Source organism: Haliotis rubra, unplaced genomic scaffold (genome assembly GCF_003918875.1).
Source record: "Haliotis rubra isolate DU_JTF1 unplaced genomic scaffold, ASM391887v1 Scf239, whole genome shotgun sequence".
NCBI classification, from domain to species: domain Eukaryota; kingdom Metazoa; phylum Mollusca; class Gastropoda; order Lepetellida; family Haliotidae; genus Haliotis; species Haliotis rubra.
Genome location: NW_025766436.1, coordinates 325,471 through 351,359, shown reverse-complemented (window position 1 = coordinate 351,359; position 25,889 = coordinate 325,471). Strand labels below are relative to the sequence as shown.

The following is a 25,889-nucleotide window of genomic DNA, read 5'->3' as shown; positions in this document are numbered from 1 at the left end:
AGTCATGTGTACTTGATATAAAGGCAAGTTTGATCATGATTTAGCAGATGGATCAATCACTTGATACCAAGCTCCTCAAAATACAAGAGATAAAGAGTCTATTCCATGGATCTTCCACAATCACTCTACTTCTGTGATCATTGGAGTGTCTGGTCCAGACTCAGTTATTTACGGACTGTAGCCACTATCACTGGAATATTGGTAAGTGCAGGGTTAAATGAGAAACAAACAAAAGAAAACTCTATTTCTGAATCTTTGAGAATATTTGGGGGGTTCCTTGCGAGTGAGTGAGGGTATCGAGTTGGTCACTGAGATTTCTTTGACAAAATCATCTTTGACTTGGCAAAAAAAGCAGACAAACTTATTGAGAGCAGCAGGTGACCTTGTGTCCATGAATATTATCAGGCTAGCAGTCACTCATTTCCCAATGGAGGTCAGCATATTGCTTGATTTCGCTGTCAATCAAGCAGAGAGTTACAGAAGTCCGTATTTTACAGTTGTATTTGCTCAGGTGAGGCATTTGTCTTCATCAGTTGATAAACATCATCACATACAACTTCAGTTCTTAAAGGCACATTGTCATGCTTTTTCGACAATATTTTGGTCTATTATATATGCATATATACTAGCCACATAAAGAAACTGTGCATTGTCAAAGTATTATCCCAGTTGATAAGTACGATAACAATGTCAAAGGTACATATAAACTTTCATGGAGGGATCATGAGACCATAACAAGTCGGGAGAATTTCAATTGAAAAGTCAATCACAATGACGTCACGAGTCCACAAGTGAGACAGGGGTCAAACGACCATGTCACAAGCTCAATAACGGGTATGTCCACCATCAGCATTGAGTCAAACAGCAGTGCATCGACGACACATAGAGCCTATCAAACGTGCAAGGAAGGCTTGTGGGATGTCACGCCAGATTCTCTCAAGTTCTGTTGCAAGGTCAAGGACGTTATCTGGCGGATGAGGAAGACGGCGAGACGCCGATCCATCTCGGCCCCAAACATGCTCTCTATCGGGAGAGATCCGTGAATTTGCGGGCCAAGGTAGTAAGTCAACGTTGTGGTGTTGCAAGAAATCCATAGCAACCCTTGCCGTATGAGGGCGGGCATTGTCCTGTTGGAATGTTAACCCAGGGCCATGACGTTGCAGAAAAGGAATTGCCACAGGTTGAAGAATCTGATCCCTGTATCCCACACCAGTTAAAGTGCCCAGAACAATCACCAAAGGAGTTCTTTGGCGTGCTGTTATTCCCCGCCAAATCATCACGGAACCACCACCAAAGCGATTCCTCTCCAAGACACAGGCCTGTGCATAACGTTCTCCCACGCGTCTATAGGTACGCAGACGTCCAAATGTTAAACCTGGACTCATCTGTAAAAACAACATTTCTCCACCAAAACAAGGGTCTGCGGACATGATTTCGGCACCACATTCGGCGAGCTTGTCGATGAAGTTGTGTCAGGATAGGCCGTATGGCGGGACATCGTGGTCTGATCCCGTGATGCCGTAAACATTGTCGAACTGTGTTGGGGTGGATACGGCGAAGTCCTGGGATGGTTCGGGCAGTCATCACTGCAGTCTGAAACCTGTGGCGAAGATGGGTCACCCTTATCCATATGTCCTGTCTTGGCGTTGTTACACGTGAACGCCCAGAACGTGGCCGATCGATGACGCCATTTGTGTTCTGGTAGCGCTCTCCAGTGCAGAAATGGTGTTCCGTGGCAGTGGAAATGTGAAGCCACTTGTTGTTGAGACATTCCCCACGGACCATCCCAATGGCCTCATGACGTTGTGCAGACGCGTGAGCCTTGGCATGCTATGCGTTTCAATAGCCGTTTAATTTTTTGAACGATCGCAAGGGCAGGGGTTGAGCTTTCCAAAGTGACAGTATTGTGTGGCATTCATTTGCTCTGTTTCTCTTTCCCGGAATGCACGTGCAACAACATATTGCACGTCTCAAGGACCAAACCACTGACGCCCACGAACGTGGCACGTGCATGCATGTTGGATACATGTCACTAATCTCTGAGTTTAAATCCTTATGTGTCTACATAGGTTTGATAAATTTAGATTTTAAATTTTTGTATGCACAGTCTTTATGTGCCTAGTATATATTGGGACATATGCACTCACTTTAGCTTCCTATTGATACAATAAAAGACTGTTATCCCTTACAACTTGCCTGAAATCGATAATTGAAACTTCGAGGCGAACAGCTTCCAAACAGATAACACTTATATATGGCATGTAAATGATTGTTATGTACATCGAAAACTGTTACTCGCGGTGTTGTCAGTGTTTGCCGAACTGGCCTCAAGTTGTGTTATAGGATATCCGTAAAGAGCGTTCCAAGAGACATAACTCTATAGGGTTTGCTTTAAATAGAGTTCAGAAGAGGGAGCGAGAGTCGATTTAATGCAACATTGCATTAATTCATTCGAACTTTTTAATATCATATTGTAATCTTAATGCGTATTTTTATATGGTAACTTTCGCTGGGGGCTGATAGTTGGTATTAATGAGAGAATTAATGAGATAGGGTGCCTTTAAATAGTGACAGTAGTAAGGCACCTCGCTTAGATGAACACTATCCAGCCAGGTATGTTCAGGCTCGCTGAGTTGGTTGACACATGTCATCATATCCCATTAGATAGATCGAAAATCAGGATGTTTATCACTTGAGTGTCTGGTTCAGACTCGATTATTTACAGACCGCCGACATGTAGCGCGAATATTGCTGAGTGCTGCATTAAACAACAAACAATCACTTCTCTGAAACTCAATCAAGATGATTTCCTTGTTTGAAATATGACTGTGAGTGGAATGTAAATTATACATTACCATAACATAGTATTTGACTGATTTACCTGATTCACACAGATGTATGTGCACATTCAAATATAATATAATTTTCTGTTTCAATGTGTACAGGATTGTGTATTTTGGGTAATAGTCTGCAGATAACATTGCCTATAACTGTGTCCAGTACTGTAGCCAAGCTACCAGACAGTACACAGCAAGCCAAGTAAGGTTCTGATGGTTTAACCACTTGACTGTGTTGTTTATGATATCATTTACATACAGTGTAATTTGATTTCATTCAGATGGGCTTGAAATGGATCTAGATAGAATCCAGGTATATTTCGCTGAATAATTCCGGCATGTTTCTGTAGATATATTTTAAACTTGAGTACATAAAACATTCTATAAGTAACACAGTGTGTACGTGATGGTGCAGTACATGAACATTGCTTCAGCAGTTAATGTGACTTCATGTGTTGTAGAATGTTTCATCACATTGCCATTGATGTGTTTAGAGTAGAATATGTTTCTGTTATCCTGTGCATCATACCTGTAACTTGAGGATACGGTGCTCTCATAACATTGTGTATCATCATACCTGTAACTTGAGGATACGGTGCTCTCATAACATTGTGTATCATCATACCTGTAACTTGAGGATACGGTGCTCTCATAACATTGTGTATCATCATACCTGTAACTTGAGGATACGGTGCTCTCTCATAACATTGTGTATCATCATACCTGTAACTTGAGGATGGTGCCTCACGGTGCTCTCATAACATTGTGTATCATCATACCTATAACTTGAGGATACGGTGCTCTCTCATAACATTGTGTATCATCATACCTATAACTTGAGGATACGGTGCTCTCATAACATTGTGTATCATCATACCTGTAACTTGAGGATACGGTGCTCTCATAACATTGTGTATCATCATACCTATAACTTGAGGATACGGTGCTCTCATAACATTGTGTATCATCATACCTATAACTTGAGGATACGGTGCTCTCATAACATTGTGTATCATCATACCTGTAACTTGAGGATACGGTGCTCTCATAACATTGTGTATCATCATACCTATAACTTGAGGATACGGTGCTCTCATAACATTGTGTATCATCATACCTATAACTTGAGGATACGGTGCTCTCATAACATTGTGTATCATCATACCTATAACTTGAGGATCATAACGGTCATCTCATAACATTGTGTATCATCATACCTATAACTTGCTCTCATAACGGTTTCATAACATTGATACGGTGCTCTCATAACATTGTGTATCATCATACCTATAACATAACATTGTGTGATAACTTGAGGATACGGTGCTCTCTATAACATTGTGATATACCTATAATTGGAGGATACCTCATACATTGTGTATCATCATACCTATAACTTGAGGATACGGTGCTCTCATAACATTGTGATACCTGTAACTTGAGGATACGGTGCTCTCATAACATTGTGTATCATCATACCTATCTTGAGGGATACGGTGCTCTACCATAACATTGTGTATCATCATACCTGTAACTTGAGGAATGGGGTGCTCCTCATAACATTGTGTATCATCATACCTATAACTTGAGGATACGGTGCTCTCATAACATTGTGTATCATCATACCTATAACTTGAGGACGGTGCTCTCATAACATCACATACCTATAACTTGAGGATACGGTGCCTCATAACATTGTAACTTGAGGATAATGTGCCTCATAACATTGTGTATCATCATATGATACGGTCTCATAACATTGTGTATCATCATACCTGTAACTTGAGGATACGGTGCTCTCATAACATTGTGTATCATCATACCTATAACTTGAGGATACGGTGCTCTCATAACATTGTGTATCATCATACCTGTAACTTGAGGATACGGTGCTCTCATAACATTGTGTATCATCATACCTGTAACTTGAGGATACGGTGCTCTCATAACATTGTGTATCATCATACCTGTAACTTGAGGATACGGTGCTCTCATAACATTGTGTATCATCATACCAAGCTAATTGTTGCTGTTAGCCCTTGTTTGTCGGATTATACCCACTGATCGCTATGATAGAACTGAAACATTACTGACTTCAATATGGAACAAGCTTCACCTTCTCACTTATTTAAAGGGAAAGACTCGATGGATGTCAGCTTCTTTATAATGTGGAGCACACCAGAGTATATGCTTATTCCCTCCAGGTGAATAACTTGTTTTCACCTATATTATCTTATTACCTTTGATGCTCTTAGGAGTACATAACAAAGCGCCTGTGAGCTGGAACTTGGCACTATATAAATAGATTATTAAACACAAATATTTAAAAATATACATATACTAAGCAGCAAAAGAAACATCAGTTTGGAATTTTCCTTCACAGAAACGGATAACTGTAACTCATTTAATGTTTTGATTGTAAATTTTTGACAACATCTCCAACTTTACCTGAGCAAAGACATTCCTTCCAAAAGTCAGAATGGAACCCAGGAAATGGTCTAAAAAATGCAACCTGATCTCAGGAGAAGGTGTTCTCCATGTTTTTCATGCAACTCATGCTGCACGTGCTGTTCACAAGGACCAGCCCTATAAAATGCACCCCCAAACCTGGTGGAAACATTCACATTACAACGTTGGCAGGACGCTGCGACTCACGACAGCTGAGAGGAACCAGGCGCTTGGAAGACTTGAAGCTGGCCACACTATAAAAGCCGTTGCCAATCACTTCCAGGTCAACATTCGGACCATCTACAGGCTGCAGTAACGTTTCTGGGCCACCATCACCACAAATGATCGCCCCCGTACTGGCAGACCAAGGGTGACCACAAGACGACAAGACCGCCATGTTGTGCGACAGCATGTACAGAATCCTTCATGCATGCAGGCATCCGAATATCCCTTCATGCAGGCAGACAGTGGGAACACACGGAAGACCAATCACTACTGATACAGTACGCCGACATCTTAACAGCAGGAACCTCCATTGCCATAGACCTTACCGTGGACCTATCCTCACCCCTCATCATCGGCGTGAACGTCTACAGTTTGCCCTACAACACCAAAACTGGAGATACAGGCAATGGAGAACTGTTCTGTTCACAGGTAAGAGTCGGTACTGCGTATCAACTGCTGATGGCTGAACAAGAATATGGCGACAACGTGGCCAGCGTTACTCAGACCAATGTGTTATGGAAAGAGACTCATGGGGAGGTGCAAGCATCATGGTATGGGGTGGAATAGGCCTTAACCAGAGAGTGGGTCCTGTGGTGTTCCAGAACTTTGGTCCAGGGAGAGGAGGCGGCATCACAGCGGTGCGCTACATCGACCAAGCTCTCAGACCCCACGTCATACCACATTTAGCACGTCACCGGAACTAAATTTTCCAGCATGATAACGCCCGGGCCCATACTACCAGAGCTACACAGGACTTCCTACAGCAGAACGGTGTCAACATTATGCAGTGGCCAGCCCTTAGTCCTGATTTAAACCCAATTGAACATCTTTGGGATGAAATTCAGAGGAGACTGAATAATGTCATACCAAGGCCGAACACAGCCGATTTATTGCGCCAGGCCTTTCTCAGAGTGTGGTTCCAGGTGCCAATGGCCATCATCAATCGATTGGTGCACTCCATGCATAGACACTGTGCTGCAGTTATTGCCGCTCGTGGAGGTCACACTAGATACTGAAGTCAAGAGTCTGAATGGACTGCAAAGTTCACGTAATGTCTTGAAATTGAGCTGACTTATTCATTGATGTGTCAAGATATTGTACACAAAAAATGTTTGTGATCCGCTTATTATGTCCATTTCTGTAATGATTTGATTACAGTGCCTATCTAATTTTGAATTCATACAGACGGTTTTTGCCACTGAGTATATATATGCTCTCTGTAACCTAGCATCTATACACCTGATAAAGGTGTAAACGTATACCCCAATATGTGTTCCTCATAATTAAGAAGTTGACTCTAGTTTCTTTGAGACATGGTTTCTCAAACCCTACCGAAAGATATTAAACATACACATCCAATTTTGTCAATATATTGACAGCCTAACGTAAACGTTTTAGGCAAGAGCTACATTGCACTTGGCTGGTTTAGATTTATTTAACTATGACGGTGCAGTCAGATGTCCAAGACTTGACTCTTAGCATTGTTTTTGGTAGACTTTAGTGAATTGATATGATCTGCTATCAGCTGAGGTTGCCAGACCAACACAAATGGTAGTAGACTCAGTCCTCCATTACTGCATGATTATGTGGACCAAATTGATTAAACACATGTTTGTGTGGGCTTAAGGAGGAAATTAGATCTAATTATGTCATGAAGGTGTCTTCCACAACCAGAAACAAATATGCATTATTCCATGAATGGTCATTCTCTTCCCACAGAGGTTACTTGTCATATCTTCCTACGAACCTCTGTTCTAATACGGCCATATTTCCCGGTTCTCGTAAAATCCCCTAGCGGCAAAAGATCGCACAACACGAATTATCTCCCTTCTTTCTATCCAATCAGAACACGTGTTACATCGACTTAGATTCAACTTGACTAACACAAGCAAATGTGGGGCCACAAATATCCCCCATCTGCTGGGGACTTGGTGATGATGTGGCCTTGTGTTGATGTTACACACAAGACGTTTAATGGCTAGCTTGTCCGTTGTCAACGAGGGCGATGGAGACGCCACTGATCCGCCATAACATGACTGAGTTCTGTCTAGAAGAAACGTTTGCGCATCGCGCAGGGGAAGAGGTTTAGTTTTCTCGAAGCATACGGAAATTACTCGAGGCCTTGCGAATGATCACTTTTGAAACAACGTCGCTGATTGCACAACTAAATCTGATTGCCTCCAATCACGAGTCTTGAACGCTCACACCATGCAAGGTCCGTATTAGAACAGAGGTTACGTAGGAAGATATGACAGGAGTAACCTCTGTGGGAAGAGAATGATGAATGGTATGCTTGTTGGATTCGGTACCTGTTACTTGAATCGTCTGTTGACAAAAACTTATTCCCAACTAATGTTTATTTCTTATTATGAAGGAAAGGTCAGGGGAGGAGGATGCCCTGCCTGGAAAAGTGGGCTTGTCAGACTCTTTACAAGTTAAACATGGTGCTGTTGGAAGGTGACCATTAGGATGAATATTAGATCAAGGATTGTGTATTGTACTGTGTCAAAGTATGTCAACATGATGAATACTGAATTTATATGTTCAATTGCAGGTGAGGTGCGATACTCCAGGAACAACCACAAGATTGCCACCTTGATGCATGTAGACCGTACACTTCCTCTGTGGGCTTTCTTTGATGTCTACGGCAATGTACAGAAAATTAAGTTGCTAGGTAGGTTGCGCTAGCACAATAATTGTTTTTTTTACTTTTGTTTACTGCTGCACTCAGAAATATAGGTATGTAGCAGCAGCAGTAAATAATCCAGTCTGGTCCAGACAATCCACTGATTGATATCATAAGCCTCAGTATCTCTGAGATATTATGTAGTTGTGATAGTTTGCCTGCTTCCTTTTCATTCAGATGCGTTTCTGTATATTTGTACTACATCTCAATATGTTTTGTCATTGTATCCCAATTGCATAGATTGATGTTCATGCTGTTGATCCCTAGATTGTCTGGTCCAGACTTGATTATTTACAGACTGCCGCCATATAGCTGGAATATTGCTGAGTGCGGCTTAAAACTAAACTAACTCACTCACTCACTCACTTATAGTATTATACCATCAAGGGGCACATAAAGCTCAAATAGTTCTAAGTGTGCCCTTCCAGCACCAGGAGCTTCTTTCAACTGAGCATCTTTTATTTTAGCCATGCTTTTGGCAGTCTAATACAAGAAATATTGAAAAAGTAAGCTAAGAGTGGAATGAAATGATTTGGTTGTTGGTTAGACCGCAAGTAACGTCATTATATCAGAAACACAGTATTGTGTTATTCTGTTACCCAAGAGGCAAGTAGCTTAATCTGGTTGATGTAGGCATGTGGTTCTCCAGACTGAAGGTAATACATGGTGATTCCTTGATTCCTGGGCGCTTCTGGAACTGATTCCACCTTACAGTTTGAGGCCTGTTTGCTAGTTACAGACTTGAACTCCAGCCTGGACCCACTGGCCCTGTGATAAGGGTAATCTGATACCCTGACATTACACATGTGTGATGTTGTTCCAATATTTGAACCCATGAAGATCCAGGTTAGAATAAATATTTAGTAACCGATGTTTGTCATAAGGGGCGACTAATGGGATCGGATGGTCAGCATTGTTGACTTGGTTGACACATGTCATCATATCCTAATTGCATAGATCGATGCTCATGTTGTTGATCGCTGGATTGTCTGGTCCACACTTGATTATTTACAGACCGCCGCTGCCATATAGCTGGCATATAGCTGGCATATTGCTGAGTGCGGTGTTAAATTAAACTCACTCACGCCAATATTTGATTTGTGACATTTATATCAATACATGTCTCATGTGTATTGACATGTTGTTATGTTATGCTGAGACATGTTGGTTTAATAATCGATAGGATTGGGAGAAGTAATATTATAAAGTGGTGTTAGGGAGGTATGAATAGGTTTGGATGCTTCCTACCATATTAACAATTGTGTCAGCACATACTCTCAGCCAAAGATTAAGATGTTGTTTAAACATCCTGCTTAGCATATGTAGACACATGGAAAAGTGAAGACAAATGTTGCCAAAGTTTTGGCAAGAGTCACATGGCTCGGAATTTGAAGTTGATTGGCTGTTAAACAGTAGTTTTACCAGTCATGTCACAGCTGCCAGAAGGGTTTTTTTTCCATGTCCAAAACAACGGAAGCATATTTTATCTTTCTTATGAACCATAAAAGCAACAAATGACTACTGGTTAGGAGGTTGATGGCCTAATCACCATGGTCTGTGAGGAAAAAGCTTCTGTTCTTGCCTTTGATTTTGAAAATTTGAAATTTGAAGCACCTTGTTCACACTTCATCTCCTGCTCAACTTATAATTGTTACTAAGAAAAGATAAAACCCCGTAGCTGTTATGAGTTCTCAATAGGGAACAGTAAAAGAAACATAAGGGGTTATTACAAAGAAGCATTTAGCATCTAAGACAATGGTGAAAATCTGTGCCAGGTTTATAAGTATAGATATGTAAAGGTTTCCTTGTATTTTCAGGTGCTACAAATCCCTCAGGGAATCTCCCTCGCCTCCCTCGGTCACGATCAACATCCAGCTACCCTGGCCTGACAGTGTCTTTACCCCCTTCAGCACATCAGTCCAACATTGCCTCCCACCCACCACCACGCCCTCCCCCACCCACAGTGCCTCCATCAGTGCTGCGCAGCTTTAGTGTACCCTCCCAAGCCACACCCACATCCCCAACAGGTGCAGTGCCACCCCCACCACCATACCCAGTGTCAATGCCAACATCCCCAACATCTGGTCTTGGGGAAAACCAACCTGTGTTTGATGACACCAGTGAATGTACAGTATGTTATGAAAGGCAGGTCAACTGTGTTCTATACACATGTGGACACATGTGTATGTGTTATGAGTGTGCAATTGCAGTCAGGAAGGACAAGGGAGGACTGTGTCCCATCTGCCGGCAGCAGATCAAGGATGTCATCAAGATATACAGGTCTTGATCTCAGTCAGGGGCTGGCAACAGACAGGAATATGTGTGCAATGCTAAGTGTGATGGAGAGCGTCTTTCATTGGCTGGTGTCCCTGGACCCAGGTCAACTGTTATGACATAACCATGTGCAACTGATATCTGATGTACATATTGATATCTGTAGCACAGGTTTCAGTGTTATTGAGTTTGAACAGCTTGGTCCTGACAACAGCAGCTTGTGTATATGTTGCTACGCCTAGCCACCATGTCTTCAGCTGCAGCTATCTACAACACGAACTTGGTGGAAGAACACCCCACAGCGACATCCCTAGCAGGGGAAAGGAGGTGCTTATGTCACATGGACGTTAACAATCTGGTGGACAGAGACATCCCTAGCAGGGGGAAAGGAGGTGCTTATGTCACATGGAGGTTAACAATCTGGTGGACAGCGACATCCTGTCTGTAGTCGGAAGGCATTCATCAGGAACACATGAAAACTGGTCTTATACACATCAATATATGATACCAACTGAACAGAGAAATCTTGGAAGTAAGTTGTGAACAGTTTTGTGGAGGATTAGTGTATACTCTTTGACGCCAAGAATATTAGTCTTGAAGGGTTAGGGTGAAGGACAACACCCAACTGAAATTGTGAACATGTGACAGTAATTACAACAAAGGTATTAACAAACTGAGTATTTATGTATGATCTTGATTGCCAGTTCAGATCATCATGTTACTTGAGAAGAGCTTGTCATTCTTGCTATGGAGATGGTAAATGACTTTGAATTTCAGCTTTCCTGGTATTGGCCTCATGTTAGCAGTGCATCTGTTGTTTTGGGATATCCTGTACAGCATCCAGACTTAACCATGTCAGTAACAAACAACACTGGTGTATGATGAGTGGAAACATGGATGTTTGTACTGTGAGTACTACATGCTGAGAAGAAGTGATATAAGCACAAGGTAGATTTATGACAGTAACTGCAAAGTGGTTGTTAGTTTGAAAGATATGTTGCCAATCACTGTATACCTGCTCAGTACAACTATTGGAGGAAGCAACAGGTATTATTGTACATAGCATGGACCTGATGGACATATTTTCGCTACAAATGTTATAATTTGAGATACCAAGATGCTTACACAGAAAAATTGTATTTTTTCTGAGGAACACAATCAAGAAGGGACAGTTTGAGTATTTTGCCCAAAGTGTAAGTGCAATATATGTACTACTGGTATGATATTTTCAACTTATCTGTGTCATGAAATAGGCCATGTGCTTAATCATGTTAATGTTTAATGTAAGTTGTGAGTACAGATTGTCATGATTCATAACACTTGTCACATAGACAGTTGTGATAAAGCAATACATGGTGATGATGATGATGATGATGATGATGATGATGATGATGATGATGTTGACATCCTTATACTGTTTTGCAACATTGATATTCACATTTCCAGATTTGGATGTATTGATGACAATCTGTACAGGTTGGGGTGTTTGTAAATGCTTGAGCATATAGTATACTGTAACACTAAAGCAAAAGCAAACTGAGTCCCTGAGACCAAGGTTGACCAACACAAATATATGGTCCCCATTTGCTCAGTTGTAAGGTGGCACATACCTGTGGAATCTCCAGATCCTGTAACGATGCTATCACTGACCTGAAAAACACTCTGAGCTTGTATGGCTCAGTTATTTAGAAAACATTTTTCCCAAACAATTGGGTGTTTAGTTTAAAAGCAGGAAAACAAATATGAGAATATTGCTTTTGTTATGAATACTTTTGAGATGTAAATATTACTTATACTGCTCAATTACATACATAATAGTAGCATTACCTTCATAGAGAGACATCCTAAACACCTTTAGTGTGTCAGTACATTGTTACTGGGAGCAGACCTCTACATATATGTACACCAAGATTTTGCTGACATGTACAGTTCCCAAGCAGTGATACTGATAGATATCTGGAACTCACAGTGTAGTGGCATCATGAGATTGTATGGATGGTGTATGGTTCATTGCTGTGGAATACATCATGTTCAAAATATTCATATGCTAGTTTTCTCATCGTGAATTTATGTGAGACAAACACCTGCTTGATGTGCATCTTGCTGTCAGCATGTTGCATACATTGTGAAACAAGGGAGTTAAAAGTCTGTTGCTGTGGTTACAGACTTGTTGTTGTAGTTGTTTTCTTTGCTATATACTACATTCCTAGATTAAGGGGCAGGCTAGTCTATGCTGTTGTTGATGTAATGAGTGTTAGGTGCTAGATAGATTATTATCATTATTGCATGTTGGAAACGGTTTCATTTTGTTCAGGTTGATTATTTGGAAATGTCAATTTGAGTGACACCCACCCCTTCCTCCGTTTCCATGATGTATGCAATTCATTGTGATCAGATATATGTGACAAGCAGCATTGTATTTCCTCACCAAACCTGATCAACAAATTTCCCATGTCGAATCATGTCACCATCTGTCTGCTAAACATCTAGGATCTAAAAATGTCAAGCAATTCATGATAACATCGTGACACAAGGTACTACCTACAACATAAACACCTACAGATAGATAGACACCTAGGTAGATTTCAGAACCATGTTTACATGCAGGGAAAGTACTTTGGGTGATATCACCAAGTCAGTTTCCTGTAGTGATCAGCTGAAATCCATTAACCAGCTAATCTGGACGTGATCTAGTCAAGCTAATGTGATCTGCCTTCAGCATCAGAACACTTGGTAAAATGACCCAACACAGGAAATTGTGTCCAAGTAAATGATCCTTGAACTGGCAAGCTGAACTGAACAGTAGTCCTGCTGTGGACCTTTATGTCAGACCGATATGGATCAACATTGATATCCTTCTTACACACACCCTTCTCATCACATAGTTTACAATATTCCGCAATGGGATTTATGTATGTTATTGTATAAGGGTTTATGTTATTGTATAAGGGTGTATGTTATTATATAAACAAATTACTGTGCAACATCCTGGGCTTAAGAAAGGTCATTGTGCTCTCATCTGGACTACTCTTGATAGTTGACTGTTTATGTTAAGGACTGCTTCAGCAATGTTTTGTTTTATAACCAATATGCATTATTGATGGTAATAAAATGGTACAGATGTAAGTAATATTATAATAATTGTATGAAAAATCATTTCCAAGAGCAACAAAGGATAAGGAATAGGCTGCAGTCTTCTGCCTGCCTCCTCACATTCAAAGTTGCGGATCTCACGGTAAATACTTGCATGTTAATTTTTCTGTGCTTTTTGTATGCCAAATGGAATTAGAAATTGCAAATGCTTTTCCTTGTGGCAGCAATAATTATCCAGGAGAACTTGTCTTATCACCCTTTGTTAAGAAAGAGACTAACTGTGCATGATGACGACAGTTGACATCACTCATTTGGAGAGTATTTCTTGATGGATTAAATATATGTGTTTGAAAAAGCTTTATGCAGCTTTAAGAAACATTGATAGCAAACGTAAATATTTCCTAATCTTTCTTAACTAATACCCTGTTGAATAAACAGCCATTGCCAAAACATTTGAATTGTTATGTATAGTGAAATGGCATTTGTTTCATGCAGATTAGTAGGCATTAGTAAAACACATTTGTGAAGGATACACTGTTGTGTAGCCTGGTGTACAGGATTAACTATGCAGGCCACATCCATGTTGTATATTGGTCATACATGTGAACAGTTCTATGTGTTAGAATACAGTCCAATGTTGCACTGTTCACTTGTAAACCAGAAACAGGCTAGATTGTACATATATACAAGTGTATATATACTTGGATTGATGCACATGCTGGTAAAGGTTGATCTTCATCATGGATCACATGCAGTGTGATGTTAAGTAACTAATAACTAAGGTGCAAATAAACAAGTATTATTTCCTAATGTTGTTTTGGTTGTGTTTGGTTTGTGTGGAGAAAAGGTGTATAGTGGTGAATGAATGCCAGTAACATCTGTAGTGAAGTATTGGTGAACTTTTAGTATGGTGTGTTTTCTTTAATCGATTCTCCATAGATGAACCTTCTACATTAAGCAAATCTTCAATATCTTAAGACCAGCCTATGGAATGCACTCTTAACCTACTGTTTTAGAACTTTTATCTGACTCCAGAATCCAGTAACAGCATTAGTTTTGTTGAAAATGAGCTGATCCTCAAGCTTGGATGAAGTCAGATTGTCATTCATATCAATAGAACAAGTAAGTGTATGGATGACAACTTCTTTTATTCTAGAGCATGACAGTTACAGGTGACACCACCAATGTTGTATTTCCTGGATTCTGATCAAAGGTGTTGCATTCTTCAGTCAGGTCAAAGGTTTGGAGAAACAGTTAAATGCCACAACACCAATGTTGCATTTTGCAAGGTTGATCAAGTTTGACATGTTGTACAAAAATATTTTATTCAAATCACAGTTATTAACATGTCACATTGTAATTAGCCCAATATTGTAGACATTGAATTGACCTTTATTGCATGGATGGAAGACTCCCATGTATACATGCGAGAAAACGTGAAGTACAACTTAATATACAAGCTCACTGGCTAGATAGACATTTTGGATCGAACTTTGGTCAACCACACTCTAACACTGGCCTGTTCCCATGGATGCAAAGTCATATGGTTGAATTACTGTAGCATAATACCTGTCCAGTAGATTATAGTTACGTGGTTTGTGTCAGGGCATAAGGGAATGTGCTGGAGCAGCCGTTGTCACAATGGCTACACAGATGCCTACATGTGTCAACACAATTTATTGTGACTTGGAGTCCTTGACAAATATGGTATAAATAACACCCGTGGATATTTGAGACCAGATGACCCAAATTGTTAGTGAGATACATCTCGATTGTACAGAGGTAAACTGGTTCATTCAACATTACTATATATGACCAAAAATAATATTAACTAACGTTGTGTTCCTGATACAATGCTGTATCTTTGTTCAAAGAAAAGGGGCGGTGGGGAGACTTGTGGTTAAAGCATTCGCTCGTCACACCGAAGTCCTTGGTTCGATTCCCCACATGGGTACAATGTGAGAAACCCATTTCTGGTGTCCCCCGCTGTGATATTGCTGAAATATTGCTAAAAGGGGCCTAAAACTGAACTCACTCACTCACTCAAAGAAAAACGGCATTTGTTGGAGTTATGACATTATTTGGCTTGGTTAGTCCTTTGTAAGGCGTACGTTTGTATAGTAGGTCCTTGACCTTGTCATCCAGCACACAGCGACATAGAATGGGAACAGACAGTATGTGGTATTCAGGTCCATGGGGATGCCGCCTGCAAGGTAGCTAGAAAGGACGTAGAGCGGTCGCACCAGCAGCAGCATCAGTGCCATACACGCCGCCATCATGTCCAGCAACGGTGACATAGTCTCACAATTGACGCACATGTCTTCTGCTCCGCCCATCTTAATTTCTTGAAAAGTGTTCAGGTCTTCTGGTAATGAAATATTTTGCAGAATTATTGTGTTGCAAATAAAGTGAGCAGGTTTCGATCAAGTGTAAAAGGTACAATAGACATTATAGTAGCATCAACATGTACCACATAGATTTAAATTAGTGTCATTAAATTTCATACATAATTTCATTTGTTGTTTTTTATTGTCAAGAAAAAGCACGATCTAGCGAAGATATCTCTGTAAGATTTATATAACTGAATATTAAAAACAGAATATTCTCACACATGTTTTTATCAAAGATCAATCGCTTTCTAACCTCCTTATAACAAATGATACACCCCGTGTGATGGGGCAGTAAGTTTTAACTAACGCTTAGTCTCTGAATATATATAATTTTGACAGAAACAAATGATTCCTTTTAAATTGAATTGTGCCCAAGTGATATGAGAAAACCTGAAGGAAACCTAGGCTTGCTTTAGAATGGGCGGAAAGGAATATAATGCGGTTCAGGGACTGGGAGACAGACAGCGGGCAATTCAACACGATCTTACCATTCTGTGCACCGGCGTCATTGTGATTCTGGGCTGACCTTTTGTGGTATAGCATGCACATGATGATGAACGCAGGCAGGTAGAACGTTAAATACTCCACACACAGGCCACACAAGAATGTCTTCATTAGGGGGTATTTAAACATGTCACTGTATTGTTGCGGAACCACACCAAGCAATCGATTGTTGGGAAACAGCGACTTCATCGTGACCCTTCCAACAGCCGCTAATACAAAATACACAAACGCTTTCATTGTTAGAACTGTGTTCAGGTTTGCCAGGGCACAGGATCTCCAAAGGAACGAGAGGACGACTATGTCAATGGAAGTTAAGTCCCACAGTAACCTTGCCTTCAGCAGTACCACGTCGGGATCATTTGATGCCAGTGTAAGGAGAGCGACGTAGTGTAAAACATGGATGATGCCCACGATGCAGACAATGGAGACAGGGATGAGAGTACACAGGTGGCGGCGTGGATGTCTGGCAGTGACCCCGTGACCCAGTGTCAGAAGCCCCATCAGCAGCATTAGCACGAGGATGAGGATGAGGAGAGTCGGCCACACACCAAACATGACGTCACTTGCTGAAACATTGGGTGGATGAAGACATGATGTCAAGGCAGGATATCAGCACACTATACCACAAAGTCAACTACTTACCAACAGGTCTGTACTGATCAGCTAGACATACTGAGTCATTTACTACATACTGTCAGTATTGGTTGTGAACGTTTCAAGCTACTATATCATACAAGCGGGCAAGCATTTTCTGGAGGTTGTATATCATATTGAAAAGCTTCAGATTACGGTGAAATATTTACACTCCATTGTGGTAGTAGTTGCTCCTGCTGTCAACCATTGATTTTCCTGGTCCGGACTGGAATATTTACAGCAGCTTCTGTTTCATCGCTGAACTGTGTGCTATTTGTAGCGAAAATACATTCGTTTTTGACGTTTGTACTGTTTCTATGACAACTGATTATTCCGAATATCGCGAGGTAATGTGCACTATTATCACGCTATAGATATGATTCTGAACATATCTGTTTTACATAATTCAGGATTAATCACGATTATTATTACAAAGAAATTGTGTCAGATAACTAGTGATTTTTCTTTTCTCTACACTGTGCTTTTGCTTTCTGATATCATTGCAGACAAGACACCTGGGGATTGTCATAAGAATCTTTAAATAACATGGAATTTGGGCGTTTTGAACGTTTGTGTTCTGTTTGGTTTGACTGTTATGTAATGACGCTCCCAGAGCAATAACAGCTATATGGCGAAGTGATTGCAGCGTGAGCATCTATATACGCAATGCGATGACATGCAGCAACCACGTCAGCAAGTATGACCATCGTGTCCGTCAGTCACCTCCTGCAACAACAGCCGGTTGCTGAAAATCAAATATAACCCCGATCTTGACTAGTGGGGCATGTTTCCTAGATCCTGACTGGGTTACGATTGGTAGGTGAATTCATCGTACACAGTAGAAGGTTATGTCGACGGAGAAATTAGTTCAGGTTGAAGACGAAAAATAACACCAGTCATCCTCTTTAGACGGTTCAAAATATAGAAATGCAGTACACACAGAAATAGGTCACGAGGTTAACCCATCTCTGGTGCCAGTAAGGTTCAGTATGAAGGTTTATCCTACTCACGGTTGTACATGCGTAGTCGGAATACCGAACTGACTGAGGGACCAGTCCAAGAGTTCGATATGGGACAAGAATCTGAATTCCTTAAGTATAGGTAGGGGGTTGGGATTAATAGTCTGGCAAGTTTTCTATCCTACGTGGTCAACTTGCTATATTTCTCAAATATTGTTTATGTTTTAATCAAATTTATGGAATAGTGCTTAACTATACTCATGGAAACGAATAAGGGAACACATGAAAGTACAAGTGTTCCTATAGAATTTCACTCACAGTGCAACACATACTTTGTGAAGAAACCTGGAAAAGAATAAAGGAACACTTGTACTTTCATGTGTTCCCTTATTTGTTTCCATGAGTATATGTTTGTCATTCTATATGACAGTGTGTGTTTGAGTATTACAAGGATTCAACCTTTCCAGAATGAACTTGAGGCCGGGGATGGAGGTATGTCTCAAACGTTATGAGTCGAGTTTGAACCCGTCCCTGACATTCTTCCTTTTTGAAGCAACTATCCCCAGACCACTACGACGATCACACTTTCCCTGTCCAGCTGACAATACTATTGTCTCTTCGGCTACCCCATGCTGTCCAGTACTAGGACTCTTTGAAAGGTAACATCAAGTTTGGAGGAGTGTGTGCCTTAGTCATTGTCGAGATATTTAGGCCACTGGAACTTGGCAGTTCGAACCTACAAACAGCATTCGAAATTAACGTCGGTCATAGTCCCGAAGCCGACTGAAAACCACTCGGACCCACATCTGTGCTCTCCAGGTCCTTATGGCCGACTGTTATTTTCATCCCCAATAACTAAGAGTATTATTTCCCTCTTAAAATATAGGGCCTACACATTCTGATCAGGACCCACAACTTTTTACTGTTCTGGGTCGTTAGGGACTAGCTTTTCAGGGTTAGGGGCAAGCACTGCATACAAACGTCTGAACTCTGAAATGAAAGGTATCGTGTCGATGTCCTGTTGGAAGAGAGGACAAACACCCCAATGTCACTGCCTCCACACCGACGGTCAGCCTGGGGACCAACACGAAATAACAAGTACCCAAACTAGTCCCACCAATTCACACTCAGACTCTGGTTGTGGAAATAGGTGCCAGGAAACCCGCCCATTTGTAGTGGTATCCCATATCACCCTGCCGGATTAACTTGGATCTCTGGACTTGTTTCCAACGACATTTGCTTTCTTTCCAACAAAATTTGACTACTCCATGGTTTGTCTTTTTTATGTGTATAATATTGGAAATAAAACCAACATGCGATTGATTTTAAGAGGAATAGAAATGACTCCAGTAGACATGTTTATAATATATAAATATAGGTAATTACTGAAAAAAGAGCAATGTTCTAACTTTAAACATTTGAACGTATTTTTAAGAAAACCTAATAGTTTTTGTACTTTTTGCATATTAGTTCAGTCTCTTATACACGTTCTTTTACGCTCGGTCAATTGTTCTTTGGTTTTCGACTTGCCGAAGTCCTAACCCACACATAACGGTCAGTACAAGGGAAGGTTACATGGACCATGTGTCAATGGGTGTAGGATCACACCTGTACGTGCCCTACTCACTATGGGGCTTGTCAGACCAGGTGGCGTCTTCGATTCAGTACTTATGCATCACTTGCATGTATTCTAAAGCTATAATCTACGTGGACTAGTATGACGATGTTCAAGTTACTGCTACGTTTGAAAGCAGAAATACATATATGAGAAGGTGGTCTTTATCCTCAGTCACCCATTAAAGACAAATGCTCAGTTAAACACGGACTGTCTCGCTTGAGGTGCTTGCCAAAATGCGCTCGTCATTTCGACTCGGTCATGGAAAAGCATTGATTCGTTTATAATTCATGTTCACCACCAGGTAGTTCTGTCAGATGCACAGATGGACTATCCGGATGCAGTTGGACTATCCAGATGTACAGTTGGACTATCCAGATGAAGTTGGACTATCCAGATGTACAGTTGGTCTATCCAGATGAAGTTGTACTATCGAAATGTACAACAGGACTATCCCGATGTAGAGTTAGACTACGATCTATGAATGTCACCATCCAGACAACGCACGGGCATTCGGCACATGTCTTACTTTCAAAAACTATTATGATACTTTTTAAAGAAAAGAAAGAAATTATGAGTAATTACACGCTGCCAGTACATTGATCTTATGTGAGGTAGTATGGATATTGGCAAAGGCGTGGGTAAACGTACCTGAGTCACAGCACTATCTTTATTGCTGTGTACAGGAGTCCTGATGGCAGGCTTCAGGGCTTAGTCGAGTGTTTCGGCTACCCAGTACAGGACCAAGTTCCACGCATGAACACACTGTGCACTGACCTCGTCAGTCAGATGCGATGCACAGCGGTTCTAACTGTGCTATATTTTCATATATTTTCACCTAGTCAGGGACTGGTTCACACTGTGACAACTTCAAACGTGTTGCGATGCGATAGGCACAATGGCATTTGTTTGTTGTGTTAGCTTTGATACTTATGGAAGCGTAAAGGAACTGAGGCACTAATAGGCTTCCATAAATCTCATTTTAATTTGTGTAGTATATTTAACCTAAACATGTAAAATATGGCCATATTTATCTCTGTGTGGCATGAATATGACATATAAGAGTATGCTATACTTTCGGGGTGTTGAAGAGCCTTAACATGACAAACCAGCAGAAATAGTTGGCCCTGAAGCTAGTGACTTGACTTATCTGCTTGTTAAAACTGTGGCAGGGTTTTACCTTGACGTACACACGTGGGGGTTCAGGGGAGCCCAGTTATAATATTCAAGCGTTCAGTATGAATGTGTTCTGTGCTAAGGAAATGGAGAAGTATGCTAGACATTTCAATAATTGCTTTAGAGCCTGTAGTGATCACATGGACAGTTATCTTGATGATGGGTGAAATGACAGTCGCTCTTGATTCGTTGCAGGTGCAATGAATATTACTGTGGGTACCTTATATATTTTGTCTACGTCCGTACTCTTCTGGATTCTCATCTATCCGTCGCGGAAAACACTGCACGTGCTGGAATACAGTACAACCAGAAATTATTGAGAATTTTAAGATTGTAATTTTGGTATTTTTTTCACTCATTACTCACGTATTAAATGTGAATATTAGCAGAACATAAATCCAGATTCAAAGACAGGTGAACAGTTAGTATTTTGTCAAATCACCATGGGCAGCAATGCAGGCTTCAATGCGGCGGGGCATACTACTGATCAAAGAAGTTAGAAAGTCGTGGTCCATGCTGTCCCACTATCGGACCACCTCTTCTTTCATTTCAGCGATATTTGTCAGATTTTTCTTATATTGACACTTTCCTTCATAAGTCCCCAAACATTTTCTATTGGATTTAGGTCAGAGCTATAGCTTGGCCAATCTAATAATGTCCTATTTTGGGTCCGAAACCAGGCCTGTGAATGCTTTGAACGATGTTTTGAGCGGATGGAAGTAAATGTCCCTCGAGAAGATCTGTGTACCGCTCACTGTTCGTATTCCCTTCAAATACACAGAGAGGCGTTGTCCCTAACACAGATATGCCACCCCACACGTTAAATTTCGGACTGTACTTTGGGCACTGATACAAAAGTTTTCAGTTTGTTTGGTCCAGAATTTCAGTGTATAAGGAAGCAGTCACACAGAACTTTCATCTGAGAAAATCACATTGTCCCAGTTAAAATTTCTATGCTGTAAGAACCAGTTCAACCTTCGCTCCTTTTGTTCAGGTTTCATGATCGGTGAAGGAATTCATTGACTTTTCTGCCAACCCATTGCATGCAGCTCAGTTCTAATTGTCTCCTTACAGACAGCCACAGTTCCTCTATCAATCATATCCAGCCTTAAGTTTTCTAAACTCCTTCGTTTGTTTTTAGAAACAAGAATACCAAGCCGCCTCCTGTCAGCGACAGTCAATTTTCTGGGCCTACCTGCGCCTCCATGGTGCTCAATGCCATATCCATTTGCGATATTTTTCAAAACACGATAAACAGTGGACAAAGGGATGCCTGTTCTGCTTGAAAGGACTTTAGTTGATTTGATGTCTTTGTTATAATACTCTAAAATCAACTTCCTGTTCTCTAAATCATCCATACTGAGGATCACCGAAAATGTCGTCTGCAAGCAAGTAAACAAAGTTGGGATAACTCTTCGCAAACTAAAGAAAAAGGATTAACGGAGTTGTCTCTCTTGAATGAAACCAAGCACTTGATAGCTGGTCAAGTTTGTTTATACTAGAAATCCAATTAAACATATTCCTAAAATTCTCAATAATTTCTGGTCATACTATATAAGCCTAGTCTCAATGGATGCAATATATTCACTTCCATGTTTAAATATGAACGTAGAGCCAGCCAGGCACCATCTCCCGATGCCCGGTTACTGTCAGTTGGTGAATTCGGTATATATACACGCACACTATTTAAGTGTTACTAGAAGCAAACTGCTACCAGTAGGTAAATCAACGATGAAGTTTATGGTGACGATACACAAAACCCATGGTAAGGGCGAATCCGGGATGTAAGCTATAGTCATAGCATTCTGACACGGCCAAGGGAGGCAACTGTTTCCCCACTCTCCTTTAGCCTGTCCATGTTTCCCTGAAACTGTAACACCGCTAGATCCACGAGCTGCCCGTACTCCAATACAATGAGCACATAGCTTACCCCCTGTTCTGTCCTCACAGGTGCTTCGTTGCCTACACAAAAGACTGACTGGACAAACATGAATGAATACATAATGCTCTCAAAGACTACTCATCGTGCGAGGGAAGGTGCGTTACCTCAGTATCAGAAGCTATGCCTCACTATATAGCTTCAAGAATGCCAGATCATTACTGTCCTCTACTGTGTATTAACCGGTTACGTATGAAATCACATCTTGTATGTAACTTAACTTTAGACGTTGGAGAGTCAAATAAGGACAAACTTTATGGATGAACAACTTTTTTGATGCAGGTGATGCCATGTTTCGATACAGATGCTTATATAGCTGTCAAGCAAGCATGAGTCAGGAAGGGCTTACCCTCAGCTAACTCAAAAATGGTAAATTCTTTAGCCAATTAAGCTATATCAGACCTCAGGTCCCCCGTAAGGCAGAATTGTGACCATTGCTTAAGGATATAAAGTTGATAAAGACTAAAAGTGATTATTTCATGTAACTTCAATTCTTCCCCACTCTTCCCGCAATGCGATGGTCAGTTGTGGAAGTGTCTGAGGCGTGTTTTGACGTTGACGTACACGTCGATCGAGTTCATCCCATATGTGTTCTATCGGATTTAGACCTGGTGATCGGGAAGGCCATGGCAAGACATTGACGTTAGAATGGGCAAGTTAGCGGACCCTGAGGCGTGCTGTATTTGAAGTAGCGTTGTCATGCTGGAAGAACTCCCTTTGTCGGTCCATAATCGGAAGCATGTGACCTGCTTGGACTTCGTTATTAAATTCCCCTGAACCACCACTAAATTAGATCTGTGTGTGCCGGATATCCCACCCCACACCATGACACTGTCTCCATCGAATATTTCGACTTGTCGAATGCAATTAGGGGCAAAACGTTCATTTCTCCGTCGGTAAACACGCTGTGTTCCATCTCGCCGGTAAAATAGTGGTTCAACACTGAACCAGACTCGTCCCACTTTCTAAGGTTCCAGTTCCGGACTCTCCGACACCATCGCAAGCGACTGCGCCGATGGAAGTCTCCCAATAGTCAATAGAGGGGCGACAAATGGCTTCTTGCTCGAATCCCCACATCACGCAATCGATTCCTGACAGTTTGGTCGGAAATTATTCTCAAAACAGGGATGCGTTGTGCAGTTTCCACGGCTGTGGCAAGACAATGACGCAAGTAAGCAACCCGGATGTAGCTGTCCTCCGCATGGGTGGTAACTCTTGGACGACCGCTTCTCGGGCGACCTTGGGCGGAATTGGTTTGCAGGAAACGATCCTAAAGGCGACATATGGTGCTCTAATGAACGTTGAAATGCAGACTGCGACACCCCAGCTTCAAGGCGGCCTATTCCGATGTTTCGATTGGCGGCACTCAGTCGTGCCTATTTAAAGTGATCGATACTGCATGCTATTACCTTACTTGCACGTGCATTTTGCATTGCGTGTTTTCTTGGTGCCGATTTGGCAAAATTTTAATTACGCTTCCAAAACAAGGGGAAAAGTTAATATTGCCGCATTTTGGCACTGCAGCTGTTTACAATCACACAACGATGACGCTTTGGCAAGAAATAATATATTTGTATTGTTTTGCCGCAGTTACATGAGTCCAATATTCTCAAAATCACATGTGCGTTTCTTGTTTTTGAAGAGTGTATTTTCACACATTACCTGCAATATCTTCTGTATAGATGGTAGGAATTGGTGTGACCTCTTCTCGTCGTGTCTTCTTCAAACGTTGAAGGAATGAGTGAACATCTGGAGTATGGTGGTCTGACAGCTGGTTGTGTGGTCTTGACAGGGATGTCATTCTTGGTGTTCTAAGATTCAAGACAGCCGCTTGTACACTCTTGACCTGAACGTTAGCATTAGTCATGGTGAATGATGTCCTAAACACTTCATATTGACCTTTAAATATATCCATATCTCCGGAAGCGTAGTAGGGCCACGGTGAAATATATCCATATCTATGGAAGCGTAGTAGGACCACGGTTGCATTCTTCAGTCAGGTCAAAGGCTTGACGAAACAGTTATATGCCACAACACCAATGATGTATTCAGTGTTCATGTCACAGACCAAAGCACCCATGTTGTGTTCTGGAGAAACAGGTACAGGTGACACCACCAATGTTGTATTTCCTGGATTCTGATCAAAGGTGTTGCATTCTTCAGTCAGGTCAAAGGTTTGGAGAAACAGTTAAATGCCACAACACCAATGTTGCATTTTGCAAGGTTGATCAAGTTTGACATGCTGTACAAAAATATTTTATTCAAATCACAGTTATTTACATGTCAAATTGTAATTAGCCCAATATTGTAGACATTGAATTGACCTTTATTGCATGGATGGAAGACTCCCATGTATACATGCGAGAAAACGTGAAGTACAACTTAATATACAAGCTCATTGTCTAGATAGACATTTTGGATCGTGTAGTACCGAACTTTGGTCAACCACACTCTAACACTGGCCTGTTCCCATGGATGCAAAGTCATATGGTTGAATTACTGTAGCATAATACCTGTCCAGTAGATTATAGTTACGTGGTTTGTGTCAGGGCATAAGGGAATGTGCTGGAGCAGCCGTTGTCACAATGGCTACACAGATGCCTACATGTGTCAACACAATTTAATGTGACTTAGAGTCCTTGTCCAATACGATATAAAATAACGTCCTTGGAAGTACCAAATTGTTAGTGGAAATAATTTGGTTAGACACAACTCGATTGTATAGAGGTAAACAGGTTCATTCAAAATTGCAAAATGTCACATAAATAATATTCAGATAATTCAAACGTTGTATTCCTGATACATGTTTCATCTTTGTTCACAGAAAAAACGGCATTCGTTGAACGTATGACATTATTTGGCTGCGTTAATCCCTTTCAAGGCGTAAGTTTGTATAGGTTAAGCAGGTCTTTGACCTTGTCATCCAGTCCTTTTGACAAACACTGACGATTGCCTTCGTAATATCGTCGGTATATGTTACTACTGAATTCAGTCTATTTGACATGTATGCTTGGTACCTCCCAGGAAAGGACCAGAGGCAAGCTGCTGTGAGGCTTGTGTGATCTGTCCCACTTTAAGGTGACGTTGACAAAGCACACACCGACATAGAA

At 41.1% G+C, this 25,889-nt stretch overlaps 1 protein-coding gene across 3 annotated transcripts in view; it reads left to right on the top strand.

Moving 5' to 3' along the window:
• The window catches only part of LOC124278518 (protein neuralized-like), a 68,245-nt gene extending 53,872 nt beyond the window's left edge, over window positions 1–14,373 (top strand). For all 3 annotated transcript variants that reach the window (XM_046714232.1, XM_046714231.1, XM_046714230.1), the window contains 2 exons: window positions 8,065–8,184; window positions 10,014–14,373. In XM_046714232.1, coding sequence (XP_046570188.1) covers window positions 8,065–8,184; window positions 10,014–10,483 — 590 coding nt within the window. In that variant the 3' untranslated portion in view covers window positions 10,484–14,373. The remainder of the gene's footprint in view (window positions 1–8,064; window positions 8,185–10,013) is intronic.
• The last annotated feature ends 11,516 nt before the right edge of the window (window positions 14,374–25,889 follow it).